Source organism: Entelurus aequoreus, linkage group LG21 (genome assembly GCF_033978785.1).
Source record: "Entelurus aequoreus isolate RoL-2023_Sb linkage group LG21, RoL_Eaeq_v1.1, whole genome shotgun sequence".
Classification (NCBI taxonomy): domain Eukaryota; kingdom Metazoa; phylum Chordata; class Actinopteri; order Syngnathiformes; family Syngnathidae; genus Entelurus; species Entelurus aequoreus.
Window position 1 is genome coordinate 15,815,729 of NC_084751.1, and position 18,235 is coordinate 15,833,963.

The window sequence follows — 18,235 nt, forward strand, 5'->3', positions numbered from 1 at the left end:
AGTGAAGTCGTACTGAAGATACACAGAGAGATAATATAGCTTGATCTCTTTAATCCTTATTCATAACTTTGGCAAGACATATTTAGACAGTTGTTTGCTTTTAGGTTTCAACAGTTTGGAAAAGACAGTTAGTTCCTTTTGTAGCTTTGCATCAGCAGCTTCACGGACTGCTTTTTTAGTTCATTATTTTCGGGTATTCCTTCCCGCCAGTCCTCTGCCTCGAGTCTTTCATGGGTCGTACAGCTCATCTTCGCGAACGTCTTCTCCGGTTTTGGAGTTATTTAGCCAATAAAAGTGATTGTTGTTTCAAAATGATTAGTTCCATCTCCGACGACAATGTGGATGTAGCTTCAGTCGCCATTGTTTCCTGCAACTACTACATACAGGAACCTAATAGCTGGTCAACAAGAGCCTAAACTACTTCACTCAAAAGAAGATGCATACATAGTAAAGTGTGTCGGAAATTAAGGGGCCTCTGACTGATTAATTCACCGATTTGGAGGATTACCTCAGTGACTGTTTTAGTCTTCAACATTGAGGGGCTTCAAGCTAACAATAAATTGTATTAGAAGAGCAGTGAAGCCATACTGAAGATACACAGAGAGATAATATAGCTTGATCTCTTTAATCCTTATTCATAATTTTGGCAAGACATATTTAGACAGTTGGTTGCTTTTAAGTTTAGGAAAGTTTGGGAAAGACAGTTCCTTTTCTTTTCCGGCGAGACAAAGCGAGATTTATAAAGAACCAGACCTGTAAGAATGCACAATGATTCCCATACTCTGAATTTAGATTAAGGTTTTATCACTCTGAAAATTCCACCAGGTTTGTAAAGATGAATGAGCAAGCCTGTGGGCAGCCCTGTTGCGGTTTCAATAACTGTACAAAGACACACTAAGACTTTAAAACAAAGGTCATGGGGGGACTACACTATACCCCCTTCGTACTTTTGTTGTGTTTAAATAGGAACCTCTTTTGGGACCATGCCGTCTTGCAGTACCAGAACAAACAGGACTGTCACCTAATTTTAATCTCTTGAACATCGTACAACATCGACTCGGCAAATATCACCACATGGGTTCTAAACCAAAAGTAGTATTTTGAAATTACCTTCACAGCGTAGGAGTTACTGGGGTCGGAGGCGCAGGCAGCAGAATAGTACACAGCATCTCCAGCGTTGCAGCTCGGCTTGTTGGACGTGAGCCTGAACAGCGACCAGTTGCTCTCCTCGAATCTTAGTCGGTTCTTTTGGGAACCTGTGAAGTGTTCCTCGCATTTTAGAGCTAAGCGGCGCAAGGACTCAGCATACAGGCCCCCTAGTTTTGAGTACACTCCTTCTCTGCTGTCAATGTTACTCAGGAGGGTTTGTAACTGCAGACTGGAGCCCAAATTGGCAGCGGAGCTTCCTTCAGACGGCGTAAAGGGTGCGCTTAGCTGAGGGGAAGAGGAGCAGGTGATGCTGCTTCGGCAGTGGACACCCAAACGTCCATGATTCTTAAACGGATCATCCAAAGTCCAGGACCTCAAAGGTCGGGCAAGCGGGGCATGACAGTGCTCTAGAGACTCATTGGAGGAGAAGATAGGTCTTGGGTCATCAGAACTGGACGGCAAACTGACCCTGCAGATTCCATCGTTGGGTCGGCACACATTGTTTTCCGAACCAGTGAACGGGAGACGTGGGTAGCCTCGGACAAAGCCCTTTGAATTGGCGCTATCGGGAGCTGACACTGTGCGGTTGACCATCTTTTTCTCCGGCAGCGGAGGTGGCTGGTTAGCTGAGATGCTAAATGTGGGAGGGTGAGGAGAACCAGGCGTTGAGGTTGCTGGACTTCTCAGGAATGGAGAGGAGCAGGACAACCTTGTGGCATCCCGAGATCCTGATAAGAGAAAGGATTGTTCATTGTTGGAAAAGATCTGTTGTGAATCCATAGAAAATAACTTCCTGAAACTAACCTTCCTACTTATTGTACGTCAAAATCTCCTTACCTTTTGTCTTTAACAGAGCTGAAAACTTCCATCGTTCCACCCGAACATGAGACATTTGTGAATCAAGACTTTATGGCAACGCCAATAGAAGACATATACTGAGATAATAGTGTGCTACGAAGAAGGGAGGAAGGACGACTGTACAAGAAAAAACTAAGGATGTAGCCAATCCCTTTTTGCCTCGTTATCGGACTCTATGATTATCTCTTCAAACAACGCTGGAAGCCAGGAAGTTGCAGCAATTACAAGTGAGGTTTTCACATGGAGGATGAGGGTAATTTCCACTAAAAAACAAGAGGGGGACACATGGCGGCTCATACTTGCATTTAAATTTTAGGCGAGAGTTCATACTAGTAAAAATGGGAATTTCTGATCTCAGTCACAAAAAAGTGTGTGTTTGTGTGAAAGGGGAAAGATAAGATGACAGACCGCTGCAATAAAACCTTGAGGGGAGTTCCTCTACTGTTCACTGTGGACAAAGTGCATCAGAGTGAAACAGCAGCACTGACAAATATCTGACTAAAGGCTCAAATATTCTCTGGCGTCACATAGTTTGCATGACTGTCTGGCTCCTCAACCGCTGAAACCTCCAACAGATCTTTACGTGCATCTCGAAAAATGTAGCTTTGCATCAGCAGCTTCACGCACTGCTTTTTTAGTACATTATTTTCGGGTATTCCTTCCCGCCGGTCCTCTGCCTCGAGTCTTTCATGGGATGTACAGCTCATCTTCGCGAACGTCTTCTCCGGTTTTGTAGCTATATAGCCAATAAAAGCATACTTGCCAACCTTGAGACCTCCAAATTCGGGAGATTTGTGGGCGGGGCCAGGGGGAGGAGTATATTTATAGCTAGAATTCACTTAAATTCAAGTATTTCATATATATATATATATACAGTATATATATATATATATATACTGTATATATATATAAATACTTGACTTTCAGTGAATTCAAGCTATATATAAATATGTATTTTATTATATATATATATATATATATATATATATATATATATATATATATATATATATATATATATATATATATATATACAAATAAAATAAATACTTGAATTTCATTTATTTACACATATACACACATAACACTCCTCTCTACTCATTGTTGTATTTGAAAGTGCAATGCTTTGCAGCCAGTAGCACAGCCTTTGAAGGAGCGTAGGTATGGGCAGTGTAATATTCTGGGTTGGAGTCAACAACTAGGCGAGGTGTTGAAGTTACGTCTCTTTACTTCATACATCAGAACCGACTCCCACACTTGCCGTCAGGGTGCGCAATACAACGTAAACCGTTGGCCAACCAAAAAGTAACCACAGAACACCATAGTGTTCTGTGGTTACTTTTTAAACCGTTGGCCAACCAAAAAGTTACTTTTTGGTTGGCCAACAGTTTACGTTGTATTGCGCACCCTGACGGCAAATGTGGGAGTCGGTTCTGACGTATGAAGTAAAGAGCGGACGTCAGTGACGATAGGCTGTCCTCACTCAGGTCCGCACGGACCTGGAGGGGGCGTGCCTTAAGTCCGGCTGGAAATCGGGAGAAATTCGGGAAAATGGTTGTCCCGGGAGATTTTCGGGAGAGGCACTGGAATTCGGGAGTCTCCCAGAAAATTCGGGAGGGTTGGCAAGTATGAATAAAAGTGATTGTTGTTTCAAAATGATTAGTTCCATCTCCGACAACAATGTGGATGTAGCTTCAGTCACCATTGTTTCCTGCAACTACTACACACAGGAACCTAATAGCTGGTCAACAAGAGCCTGAACTATTTCACTCAAAAGAAGATGCATACATAGTAAAGTGTGTCGGAAATTAAGGGGCCTCTGACCGATTAATTCACCGATTTGGAGGATTACTTCAGTGACTGTTTTAGTCTTAATTTACAGTTAACATTACTGAAGCAACTTTTTACACTGGTTCCCTATCCCAAACTGTAACTACTGTATTGTATGCATTTCACTACTTACAGTAAACCTATCTTCTGCTGGTGTTCTAATGTATTTTCAGTCTAATGCCTTAATCCTTTGTTCTATTACAGTAACCAAATATGAAAACTAGTACCATTTTGAACGCATAACTCAGAAGGAGACATGTTAGCAAACAATGGAGGAGAATGAGGGCCTTCTGTATTTTTGAGAACTGAACTGAGAGCAGCAAGAAATTATAATTCTCCAGCTAATGGTGACTGTGGAGTTTAATACTGCAGTGGCCAAACTTTACAAATGTATAACCCCTGTCTGATCAAGTAGTCACAATGCTAGCATCCTATATAAGTGGTGTCCCTCAAGCTTCTGTGCACCAGCCTCACTTGTTTCCTTTACTGTGTTTACGAAAGTGACCTTTTACACTGGCTTAGTATGAACAAACCAATGACTATTTGGATTACACTATTTAAACCTATTTTCTGTTTGATTTGTAATATATTTTCAGTCTAAACCATGGCACATTAGTCGGTACAGGCTAGCAAACAACAACAATTGAGTGTTAGGGCCTCCTTCATTTGATTTGATACTCAAGGAGACTCAGAGCAAAGGAAAATGAACCCTTGCATAACGAATGCTAGTTAGTGTGGTTGTGCGATAGTACGTTATGTAAACCTCACCCCCCATGTCTTAGAAGCTCCGCTGGATGACAATGTTAACTCAGAGTCAGTGTGCAGGGATGGAATGTGGAGTATAATACTGCAGTTTCCAGAGCCACGTTTTGAACACCAGGTGACTAGGTACTAGAAGTGAAAGGCTCCAATAGAGAGTAGAGCTACATAGATATCGTGCACTGAAAAGGTGGTGCATTCGATCTAAGCTACTCACCAGTGTCAGCTGTTAGACTATCAGTGGAGGCTGTACGTAGGCTGGCGCTGCCCAGGCCTCGCGGAGATGACGTCGGACTCTCCAGCGAGCGGTTCAGCTCCATGTTGCTGCCGCTCATGTGACCAGACACCCTGTGGTAAACACAGACAAGAAGAGGACTGAATTATTATAAATTTGCTCAGATTTGCATATGTAGTGCACTTCTTCATTTGCAACAGTGCAAACATTCTATTTTTAAAACAAGCACCGTGCTAGTGCCTAGTATTTACTCGTACTATTGCTGATTAAAACTGCACATGCAGACTTCCTAATCAAGGCGATCAATTAGTGTGAGTGACAGCCACTCACTTGTCCAATTAGAGCCACTAATGTCTTAGGCAAACAGCGTCTTATCCCTCCGTCTTCAATCACAAAATGACTCCGCCCTCCATTTATCTGGCGGCCTTTGGCTTCACGTTCCCCATAAATCATGACAACAAATGGACGAGGAAAACGAAAAGGAGACAAATGTTTCTCGGAGGTATCATTTTACACGTCACTTAAAGAGGTGTCCAGTTTAAACGCTTAAACTTTTAAAAGGATAAGCCGTCGAGAGACTCCACACGCTTCTGCACGTCTTCCGCTGAACGACCAAGAGATTTGTTTCCAAAACATGAGATTTTCATTGGTGAAAGAATGTCAAACGCCATCTGTGACCCGTGGGACCAATGAGTCCCTGGAGACCTAACTCCTATTTGGAAAAAGAAGGAAATACCTGCTTTCTGCTTGTGTAGAATCCAATGTCAGAGTAGCATAATATCATGTAAAGCAGTGGTCCCCAACCACAGGGCCGCGGCCCGGTACTGGTCCGTGGATCGATTGGTACCGGGCGGCACAAGAAATAAATAAAAAAAAAAAATATTTTTTAAATTTTTATTTATTTTTTATTTATTAAATCAACATAAAAAACACAAGATACACTTACAATTAGTGCACCAACCCAAAAAACCTCCCTCCCCCATTTACACTCATTCACAAAAAGGGTTGTTTCTTTCTGTTAATAATATTTCTGGTTCCTACATTATATATCAATATAGATCAATACAGTCTGCAGGGATACAGTCCGTAAGCACACAAGATTGTATTTCTTTATGACAAAAATAAATAAATATATTTTTTATATAATATTACATGTTTTTTTTATATAATATTAAAAAATATCTATTTCTTAAATTTTTTGGTACAAATATTCTTTATAATGAAATAATAGTGAATAATATATTTTTATATGTATAATAGTGCTATCAAATGACAATTTTTAAAAAATCAGATTAATTATTAATTAATTGGAATAATCATGATCAATCACAGGTTATTACTTTGTTTGCATAATTTAAATAAACTCAAAATAGAAGCCTCTATTTGGACAGAAATGCAATTTAAATTGTTAATTTTAACATATATACAGTATATATATATATGCATATATATATTATGATTTATGTATACATACATATATATATATTGTATATATGTATACATATACTGTGTGTATATATATATATATATATATATATTGTATATATATATATGTATATATATATATATACATATATATATATATATTGTATATATGTATACATATACTGTGTGTGTGTGTATATATATATATATATAATGTTCAATTTTTATTTTTCAATATATACATCAAGTTATTTCAAATGTATGTATGTATATTTATTTATTTGTATATATATAATTGTATAAATTGGTTTATGCTGTTTATTGTTTAATATTTGTATAGGTATATCAGATCTTTTTATGTGCTATTTTAAACTGAGTGACTTGTACAGTAAATACTATACGTCAGTGGTTATCAAACCTTTTTCACCAAGTACCACCTCAAAAAAAAACTTGGCTCTCCAAGTACCACCATAATGACCAACATTAAAATACAGTAACGTAGTAGGCCTAAGTATTAATTAAATACAAGGCACAGGTTTTATTTAACAAGTATATTTAATATTTTTGACCACTGTAACATTAAACATAGTTTGAACAGTAACACTGTGTTTGAATATAGGAAAATAAAACCTTATTTCACTTAAATCAAGTGATTCTTTGGAGTACCACTTGATAGAGCCCACGTGCCACTAACGGTACACGTACCACAGTTTGAGGATTACAGCTATATATTGTTGGAAAAATAATAAGATATAATAAAAAAACTTCTTTGTTTTTAATGTCTATTTTCTGCTGGATCTACTCTCTATTTTATGCTGCTGCTGTCACATATACTGTAATATTGTACATGGTCATTGGTATTTATTGTACATATGTTATAGACATAATATAATATATCTGTATATATAATATACTGTACACATATTATATATATATATTCGTATATAGGTTATATTTTATATCGCTATATTTAGTCTATTTATACCGGCATTGTCCTTTTCATCCTTACACTTTCCATCATTGTAACGGAGCTACTGTGTTGAACAATTTCCCTTGCGAATCATTAAAGTTTGTCTAAGTCCAAGTCTAATAACATGACATAATTATAAATATTTGTATTACTATTGTTGTAAAGTTTAACAAAGGTTGCTTTGGCACAGGGATGTCCATAGTGCACCCTGCAGGTTATTGTTCAACGGACTGCAGCGCATACTAAGATTTTTCTTTAAAAATGTATGTATATATTTTATTTGTAAACAATAATGTTTAACTATACTTGACATCTTGTAAAAACATACATATGTTGTCATGACACAAAAATGCAGCACTCACCAGGATGTTTTCTGTTTATATAAGGGATGTCCGCTTTAAGTCCGAATAACACTTAAATCAACATCGTAACTGCATATTTCCTCTTTACCAGACGTCTTGACGTAACCACAAATGTGATTTACAGAGTATAAACACTATCATCTAACCGTGATCCTTGTAGTCACTGTGTGGACCAAAAGTGAGCAGTAAAAATGTGACACGCGCATGTTGTATTTGCAGCGATATGGACTATTGACGTCAAATCCCCCCCGCTCCCTCCAAAAAAAAACGTCTATCCAGCGTTTAATGTGCGTGAGAAGTTATCAGGTCTGTTGTTTGAATAATGACACATTTTATGGGACTACTTCAGCAAGGCGAAACTTGGAAATAATAGGGGCTGACTCACAATTTGGGAGAGAAGGGAGGCGGGACACCTGACGTGATGCAACACCTAGATAGAATCATGCAAACTTTACACAAAAAGCAGGTTTATACTCAAGAGTCATACAACAGTTCCATACTAAATCTTCTTCTTAGTACGTCTGACTCCATTTATGCAGCATGTGGAGGCTCTAAGGTTGAACACAATAATTTTTTTTTAAATAGTAAGAAATGAACATGGAATTAATTTGTCGCTTCAAGTGTTAAACAGTTATCATTATGTCTATTAACTACACATGTAACATCTGTCATACAAGTATAAAACAAGGTTAAACACTGTTAATTTCAACACCTCGAGGCAGTACACAATCAGTCTTGATATTAATGACATATGTGTATTGTACTGGATGTCATTTTGAGCATTCTAACACAAAGTCAGCATCTTCCCTGTATCAAAAGACAAAGCTGCCTACCTCATGATGAAGAGGCTGAGGTTCGAGTCCCCCACAAAATTAGCCACATGAGTTGTAACAGAACCCTGTCAGCCATCCAGTTGCGTGTGTGTAGCTAAAGTCAGCAGATAGATGAGCTCCTGTACTGTCAGCGCTCATATAGCGAGTGGTCAGACTATTAATTTGACTTCTATTGGCGGCCACTGCCAGAATGGGGCATTTTGGGTGTTGCCGGGGGCAACAATCTGCTCATTCGAGCCCTTCCACTTTGGCTATCTCCAGCTATAACCAGCTGACATGCCTTACCCCTGTCAAAAATTAATTTTACTTCCACACTAAAACGCAACAACTTGTGCACTAACCTGCAAAACGATTGAGAAAGACGACACTAGCGGCTAAAAAAACAAAACATCTTTGCTTTTTTAGACTGCTCGGAGTCCTATTTCCTCAACCATCTGTGGCTTTTAAATGATTCATGACATAATGCTTCCAAGTGCACACAGTAAGAATCTAAAATAACTGAACAACTGTAAAACATCAACTGAAAAACAGAAGTACTCGTATTTTTCGGACTATAAGTTACAGTTTTTTTCATAGTTTGGCCGTGCAACTTATACTCAGGAGCGACTTATGTGTGAAATTATTAACACATTACCGTGAAATATCAAATAATATTATTTAGCTCATTCACGTAAGAGACTAGACGTATAAGATTTCATGGGATTTAGCGATTAGGAGTGACAGATTGTTTGGTAAACGTATAGCATGTTCTATATGTTATAGTTATTTGAATGACTCTTACCATAATATGTTACGTTAACATACCAGGCACGTTCTCAGTTGGTTATTTATGCGTCATATAACGTACACTTATTCAGCCTGTTGTTCACTATTCTTTATTTATTTTAAATTTCCTTTCAAACGTCTATTCTTGGTGTTGGGTTTTATCAAATACATTTCCCCAAAAAATGCGACTTATACTTCAGTGCGACTTATATATGTTTTTTTTCTTCTTTATTATGCATTTTCGGCCTGTGCAACTTATACACCAGAGCGACTTATACTCCGAAAAATACGGTAAAGTCAATTCTATTTGGACAGTGGTCATCACCCACATGGAGCATGTTTGACTTTAGAAAACAGCAACGATTTTGAAATATTTAATAAAAACCTCAGCCAATTATTGAAAAGATTAAGCATTGGAATGTAAATATATCAAGTTGTTGTAGTGATACCGCACAGCAATAGATTATGTAGACTAATAACTGTTCACTTTGTTGAAGAGTTATAAACACAACAGTGATGTTGGCTGCCATTTTTGTTTTGATTAAGATGTACTACCACATGTCGAGCCAAACACTTAACATATTTTTACAGATCAGCATTTTTAGCATTTACACAAACAAAAACAATAGCTGTGTTGTTTTAAAAAACAATTTAAAGGGACTGTTTGCAAAATTTACACAGATGCCTATAGGGGGCTAACTTTTCAATGTAATTTACACAGTATATCCCGCCCTCTCACTTCTCCTACTTAATGACTTAATTACGTACATATGTAACACATGCACGCACATTAGCTTTAGGTGTTGTTAGCTAATAATAGCAATTTGGATAGCTAGTGTTAGCTGTCGCTGAATGTATATTCTATCATAACAACAACATGACTGCAAATTGTTCGTTGCTTCTCTTGGGACTGTTTTTATACGCGTGCACGCGCTCCCGCCGTAAACGCCAATAATTTTATAATGTAAAATTTTTTATTACATAAATTTTGTAATTGTGAAAAATATGTTCTTTTAAACCACTAATGGTAACATAAGTGTAAACAGCCCCTCTAAGACCCATTTTTAATGTTTAAATTGAACTTTTTGCATTTTTAGGCTCCAATAAAATGTTGTCGTGCTAAAAAATGGCCAAAATGGGGTAATGTTTTGATGTTTCTAAACATGCTAGCATGTAGGCCAGAGTGCTCTTTGGGAACAAAAACATTGATTTGAATTGATTCGCAATAACAAAATGAAAGATGAAACATCGTGACACACATGACTTCTACGACTTGTGTTTGTTGTGCAAGTTGGCCAACCACTTTGAATTGCACTAAGCATGGTCCATCCATCCATCCATTTTTCTTATCCATTTCAGGGTTGCAGGGGGGCTGGAGCCTATCCCAGCTGCACTTGAACAGAGTGCAGGGTACACCCTAGACAGGTCGGCACCTCATCGCAGGGCCAATGCAGATAGACAGATAAACATTCACACACTAGGGCCGATTTAGTATTGCACTCAGCATGGTAAATTTTACAATAACAAACATTTAAATATGAAAGATAACCGTCTGAAACTGTATAACCTTTCAGTGTAGTCCTATATCGATATTATGATTCAAATGGAAATACAGAAAGTGTCTATGTTCCCTTTCAATCCTTAATGTATCATTGTGTAACGTCATATTGAACAAACCTTTAAAGAACACACAATTTGCCTTTATTGGGACTGTAAGCTCTTGTCAGTTCGCCTCATAGCATAGAACGGTGCACAGACATGTCCTATTTTTTATTTTAGTTTTATTTAAACTTTTGATGTGCCTTTTATTACTTTTTTAGCATTGTTTCTGTATTGGTAAATTCTTGTTGTGTGGAAAATTGTTTAACCTGGAAGTTATCCAGAACTTTCATCATTTTTATTGTGCCACAATGTAACAAAAAAACAGTGATATCACTGTGAAAGTATGAGGATATGGCACTGCCTTATAGAATGTGTTCAATAAAAGACTTACATTAAGTATTTCAGACTAATTTGTGTAAGTTTGAAATATTCTGATCCAATCTAATCGCTACTAAACATTGTTTGCACGATAGAAACGAGTTTCCACTGGTTGACTTCTCAAGCTTACGTAAAATAACAAGCCAATGACGCAGAACACTGGTGTTCTGATGAGATGCGCATTATGTGTGTGCGTTTTGGTGGTTGTACCAAGTCAGTAAACAGGAAACGGTGGTGAAGAAGGCACAAAAGATTTACCGCAGAGGTTGAAAAGCAAGCCCAAATAAAGGTTAAAAAATAAGTTAAAAAAACCCCGCTACTTGCGTCTCTCAAGATTTGCAAGTGACTGAGGGAAAAAAACCAAGCCTAAAGTCGTTTATAATAAGAGTTTTTGCTGTATACAACTGATGCGCTCGAGGGGGGCTGTGATTGGATGACAGGCGATGTGTTAAACATGATCTGCCGCTGCTGTTTTCATCTAAACTAGTGGCCCTGCGATGAGGTGGCGACTTGTCCAGGGTGTACCCCGCCTTCCGCCCGATTGTCGCCCCCCGCGACCCCGAAGGGAATAAGAGGTAGAAAATGGATGAATGGGTAGTGCATTTACAAGAGTTAACAGTCAATACTCGAGGCCAATTTATCCTGGCTAAAACAGGACAGTTGGCTATCCTAATTGTAACCTCCAAAATCAACCACAATCCGTTTATCAATTTGTTGTAATTTAAAAACGTTTTTGTGCAATTTAGGGGCATATTTTTCTTAACAATTTTGGTTTCAAGTCCAAACTGTAAGACTTTGAAGGCACCACTGTATTCCACCGCAAGAATAATGATTGCTGTAGCTTTACTACAGTGCCCCAATGTTATTGGAGCTATTTGGCTGCAGTCAATACAAAGGGCGCCATTTAACAGACCGATTTTATGTGTTCATTACAATTGAAAAAAAGGTCGCATTAGTAGCATGAATAGGACAACACACGCATTGAGGAAGACGCTGTAACTGTTTCAATGATCCCAAAGTGGTCGGAATAAATCTTGCACAGTGAGCGTCACACATGCAATGGCAGTCAGGTGCAACCGACACTAGATCGTCCCACCAGAGGAGAAAAAACATACATGCTGTTAAAGAGTAGGTGCCCATACATTATGTAGTATGCGCAAAGCAGCGTTTCATAGATGAATTACCGTCCCGTTAATGCTTGTGTGAGTCACAGGTAGGCACAGTACAGAGTACGGGGATGTCAGATTGTGGTTCCAATTTGATTGCATCCATCTGGGGAGCATGACGGATTCCCATAGTGTCGATACAAAATCCAAACTATACCCTCAGAGCGGGTATTGTTTGAGACTTGACCTAACAATTCAATGAATATATGCTCCTAAACTGTAACATGAACCTCAACAAGAACATGATGAGACGAGCAGTACCCAGGACCCCTGGAGACTTCACTGAAAAATGTGCAAACACTCGCTTTGGATTACGGTAACTAGTTTAAAGTTTGAAGTGTACCTTAAAGAAGACTATTATACTTTTACATTAGGGCAGTGTAGTCAAACAGATACCACAGAAGAATGTATAAATGGGTCACACGTACCTGTGCTGTTTCTTGGGTGGAGGTGGTGGTGTTGGATTGGTCTCATGATTGCTTGATCCCATCTTCCCCGCTACCAGAGGCTCTGTTGTTGCGCTGTCATGTTGCTTGGCCGGCATGCTCCCGCTCTGCTTGCCCTTCTCCTCTGCAGCGGCAACCTCACTATCCCCCTGACAGGCACCATTGTTAGGTAGAGGCAGGGGGGCCGTGCCTGGCTCTGTCATCTGAGGGGGGCTGGTCAGGGCCTTACAGTCTCTGGACTCCTTCCAGACAGCAGCACCATTGACTGGGCCTGTTACACGAGACCCAGGATTAGTAGTCAGCGGTTTTTTTTCACCCCCTTTCCGCTCCCGTTCTTCCTCCTCCTCTTCCTCCTCGATGCGACAGTTCCAGGCGGAGCTGTGGTGGTTGTGAGGCTTTTGCCAACGATCGGATGCTGCTGGGCTGTGGTTTTCCGGTTGGACCTTGAAGTGTCCCTCTTTGGCGGACACCAGTAAAAGCATGGAGAGTTCCGGAAGAGGAACCGGAGACGATACAAACGGCGAGAGACTATTGGTGCTCAGTCTGTGGAGATCTGGAAGTGGAACCGGTGAAGAGATGGACGGAGAAAGGCTGGAAGTGCCAAGTTTGGGTGACCGGGTGGTTCTTTTTGGTGGAATGGGCGGGCTAGACTGAGGCTTGGGATAGAGAGGAGGGGGAAGGCTGAATTCTGTAACCAAGGAGGATGCACTGTGGCTCGGACTGGGCCAGCGAAAGGCTGTGCTGACGGGGTCCTTATGTGCTGTAGGGCTAAAGTGGTACTGAGTGCTGATGGCAGAATCTGGGCTGCTCAGGTAGAACATCCTGTTGTTCCCCTCTGTGTGGGCAGCCATTACAGTAATGGTGGCCCGTTGACTTTCTTCTGAGGAGTTCTTGGTCTGGTTTTGCAACACATTTCCCTGAGGCTTATGCTTTTTCTTGGTGCTCTCTGCATAAATGGGTTCAGAGTCTGGTTCACTGGGAGAATTGGGTGCAGAGTTAAGCGTTGCTTGGGGACTTTTAGGGCTCCCAACGGAACCCTCGTGGACTGGTAGTGAATCTGTACTGCTACCAAATGAGGAGGAAGAGTCTAAGGGGCTGTTTTGTTTAGATAGGACAGGAGGAGAGTAGATGGAGGACTGACTGTTAGTGAGAGTGTCCAAAGATAACGCAGAGTTTAGGGAAGTGCTGGACGTCTTGGTGGGGAGAACAGTGTTACCTGTTCCGTTAGTACAAAGTTTGGCAGGACTGGTTGGAGGAAAAAGTTTCTCCACAGAATTTTGGCAATGATAATTTAATATCTTAGCGCCAACACTTGAAGTGCTATTAGTTCTGGGGGCGGTGGTACTATTCTGCTGATTACAAATGTCCCCATTAGCTTTGTTCTTGACACCTTGAGGACCTCTGTTGCTGATGATCATGGAGCCTTTGGGCGACAAGGAAGGGTGAGAAAAGCAATAGTCCTTCTTGGGTTCCTGGCTTTGAAGAGATGAATCTCTCTGGGTTTTATTGCAACTGTTGCCATCAATGTAAAGTGAAGAGAGGTCCAGAAGCTTCTTTAGACCCTTTGAGTTTTTCTGTAACAAAAAAGCATTGGTTAGAGAACATAAGCATTTATCAGACACTTTAAGGACAATCACCTTCTCTATGTTCATGTTAACGTCAGCCATGGAGTCGCTGGTGTCCATGCTCATCATAGTGGGCTTGACGGCGATAGTGGGCTTGCTGTAAGGTGAAGGCACCGTCACTGCAGTTTCTTCATCGCCTCCGAGGCCGCTCTTCAGACACGCGGCGGACGCAGCGCCATCCGGGCCACCGCCGACCGTCTGCCTGTGCGCGCTGAGCTGGTGGAAGCAGTTCTTACAAGAGCCGGGTTTCCACACGTGTTCTGCAAAGTCGCTGCACACTGACATCTTCGTCGTCACTCGATCGTTGGGAAAGGTCAGAAGCGACGAAGGAGCGTTTCGGCAAACGCAGAACACACGTTCATGGCTACAAAGGAAAAAAAGAATGAGGTTAGAGAAAGAATCTTAGCTGCTTTAGATCATGTGATAATAAAGCGGTCTTTGATCATGGCATCAAATGACTAATTTTGCTTTTGAAGATCATATATGATGTGTCACATCAAAGTCAGCATTAATCATTTATGATGAACATGAACTCGACTACACGACGCGGCTTTCGGAAGAAAATTGTGTTGTTTAGGCTGTTTGTTTACATAACAATGGTAAATAAAGCGCAACCTGCAGAGGCGCTGTTGTGTTTCAGTCTCAACTAGTTTGTCGTCTTAGGAAGAATACCGCTTTACAGAACTCTTTCCAGTAACATTATTCTGATCAAATATTATCTGTAACTGCATAAAAAACATTATATCAATAAACTACCGGCACGGCATACATATTACAGCTTTTTCAGTTATTTTTACTGGTCTCTGTCCAGATCATTATGACATCTTAGACATCTTTATGTAATATATTTTCCAAAAACCCCAATATGGAAACAATAATACATTTCTTTATGTGAAGTTAACAGTTTGACAAAATGAAAAAAAAAGTTAATGGACATTCAATTTTAATTATCTTCAAAGCCAAACAGGACATAAAATCATTTTCTTTAAATTGACATTTGAATGCCTTTGATTAGATAATCTCACAGGTTTAAATTAGTAAAATAACTGGTGTTATGCAGTTTAATACCAATTGACTCATTTGATTAAAAAAGCCTTAAAAGGATTAAAATATCTTTAAAAAACAACATGACATTTTTGGTGTTTTTGTTTAGGGCTGAAGTTGTTCAGCAAAAAAGTAAAATAAATTATATATATATATATACTTACAATGTTTTTATGTCCTTTTTAGAAATAAAGGACTTTTATGAAGAATGAGGACAACTGTTTATTTTACCAAATTTTTTTGGAAATAAATTAAAAAATTGCTTTGTTTATGTTTCATTTAATGTAAACAGTTCATATTTTAAAATATTATTGTATGTAGATATACCCTAAAAAAAAATTCAATAATTAAAATAAATTTAAATTATGAAAAAAAAAGAAAAGAAAAAGCATATGTACTTGAAGGCCAGATTTCAACAATATTTACAAATATGACTCTGTTTCTATGTATTTTGGCATTTCATCCAAATGTAATATGCATATGTAAGCTTTTGTTTATAAAATGTGAATATTTGGCCTACGGGCCAAAGAAAATCCCATTATATTTAAATGCAGGTAATTTTCCCTGAGACGTGGCATGTTCCATTTAGTGGACGAAGCATGTATGAATGACAAAATTCAGGCATACGCAGGAAGTATTTATCCATGAATATGATGTACGTGTACTGAGCGGCCTTGGCTGAGCGCTTAACTGTACTAGATCCTTTTCCCTGGTCTGAATCCAAAGGACTAACACCCAAAGTAAAAACAGCAACAAGGAAGCCTGATAGGAAATCTCCGTTAGGTCATAAATGTCATCATGTGTGAATGTAACCTATGGAGAACCGGCACTACTTTGCGTTCCCATGGTCTCCTAAATTAGCGGCTATGCGGCGTCTGCTGAAGCATAGACAGACTTCTTGTTGATCCCTGCGACATAAAAGCCCCCCCTCGAGGTCCTCGGCAGACCCCGACAAGCTAGAAGAAGACAGAGGAGCCTCAAGCATCCCAGAGGTCGGAATGTCAGGAATGTGTAAAAGGCGCAAGTCTCACCAGGGTGAATCTCACACCCTCAAAAAAAAAAGCCTCCTCCTGCGCACAAACAAAGTGCACCTCCTTCCTCCTGTTGTACAACAGCGACAGTGAGAGGATCAGCGCTACTTCAGAGGGATCATTTGTTCCCCGGCATCTGGCTGCACCCCAGCTTTATTTTCCTTACACCGCTTTAATTGCCTTTCAACGAGGTGCTGCACTGACACACAACCCCATGAGACCGCCTCGTCAAAAAGATCCACAAACATGTAGCGCACGTGCTGAAATACGTAAATATGAGCTTATATAACAAGGGAGAAAAATGTGTTGACTTAGAAAGGTGGCGTCTTCCTGTTGGTTAGTAAAAGAAGATACAATGAAGGCATGTTTACATTTGATTTGGTTCACTCTGACTCACTTTAGGCAGCAAAGCGCCTACTTGCTGCGTGTTTGTTTAGTTGTGCCTGTGACGACAACCGCGGGGAGGAAGCGAACCTCGCCTATAGACCTTGTGGTATCCCGCCTCAGTCCAAACCCAGCGATGACTGATCAGTTTTATGTTTGCATTTATTTGATTGTGGTCTTTAAGTGGTCACAACGTCTTCCAGGTTCCTCTCTTAAACTACCGTAATTTCCGGACTATAAGCCGCTACTTTTTCCCCTCGTTCTGGTCCCTGCGGCTTATACAACGGTGCGGCTTATTTACGGCCTGTTCTTCTCCGACACCGACGAAGAGGATTTCGGTGGTTTTAGTACGCAGGAGGAAGACGATGACACAATGATTAAAGACTGACTTTTCATATACCGGTAGGCTGGTTATTTTGATAACGTACAGGCGAGCACTTTGTATTACTTTGCACCGTTGTATTATTTGTACTCTGTACGAATGCTGTTCGCCATGTCAAAGATGTGAAAGTTTGATTGAATGATTGAAAGATTTATTGTTAATAAATGGGACGCTTTGCGTTCCCAAACAGTCATCTCTGTCCCGACAATCCCCTCCGTGGTAGCAGGAACCCCTATATACTACGGTAATTACACATCAAAACCCTGCGGCTTATAGTCGGGTGCGGCTTATATATGGATCAATCTGTATTTTCCCCTAAATTTTGCTGGTGCGGCTTATAGTCAGGTGCGGTTTATAGTCCGGAAATTACGGTAATACAGCTTACAGTTTGGGTGATTTAAGATATGTTTAAAAACGTACCAAAACATCGTAGTATGCATGCTAGGCCAGTAGATGGCAGGTGTCAAACAAAATTTGATTACAATATTACTATGGACGTTGTTCACAAAATGTTTTACTTTGTATCCAGGCACTAAAACGCACAATTTTGATCTGTCGGTTAAAAAAAAAAAATCTATATTCTATAAAGATGTCCGATAATATCGGCAGTCCGATATTATCGGCCGATAAATGCTTTAAAATCGGAAATTATCGGTATCGGTTTCAAAAAGTAAAATTAATGACTTTTTAAAACGCTGCTGTTCGGAGTGGTACACGGACGTAGGGAGAAGCACAGAGCAGTTGCGTCTCCTAGTCATACTTGCCAACCCTCCGGATTTTCCTGGGAGACTCCCGAATTTCAGTGCCCCTCCCGAAAATCTCCTGGGGCAACCATTCTCCTGAATTTCTCCCGATTTCCACCCAGACAACAATATTGGGGGCGTGCCTTAAAGGCACTGCCTTTGCGTGCCGGCCCAACCACATAATATCTACGGCTTTTCACACAAGTGAATGCAAGGCATACTTGGTCAACAGCCATACAGGTCACATT

At 39.9% G+C, this 18,235-nt stretch overlaps 1 protein-coding gene across 1 annotated transcript in view; it reads right to left on the reverse strand.

Annotated features, from left to right (window-relative positions):
• The window catches only part of LOC133638451 (inactive tyrosine-protein kinase PRAG1-like), a 30,655-nt gene that overhangs the window by 4,456 nt on the left and 7,964 nt on the right, over positions 1 to 18,235 (reverse strand). The window contains exons 2-5 of the mRNA XM_062031075.1: positions 14,416 to 14,767; positions 12,761 to 14,352; positions 4,814 to 4,944; positions 1,111 to 1,877 (exon numbers count right to left, since the gene is read on the reverse strand). Coding sequence (XP_061887059.1) covers positions 1,111 to 1,877; positions 4,814 to 4,944; positions 12,761 to 14,352; positions 14,416 to 14,688 — 2,763 coding nt within the window. The 5' untranslated portion in view covers positions 14,689 to 14,767. The remainder of the gene's footprint in view (positions 1 to 1,110; positions 1,878 to 4,813; positions 4,945 to 12,760; positions 14,353 to 14,415; positions 14,768 to 18,235) is intronic.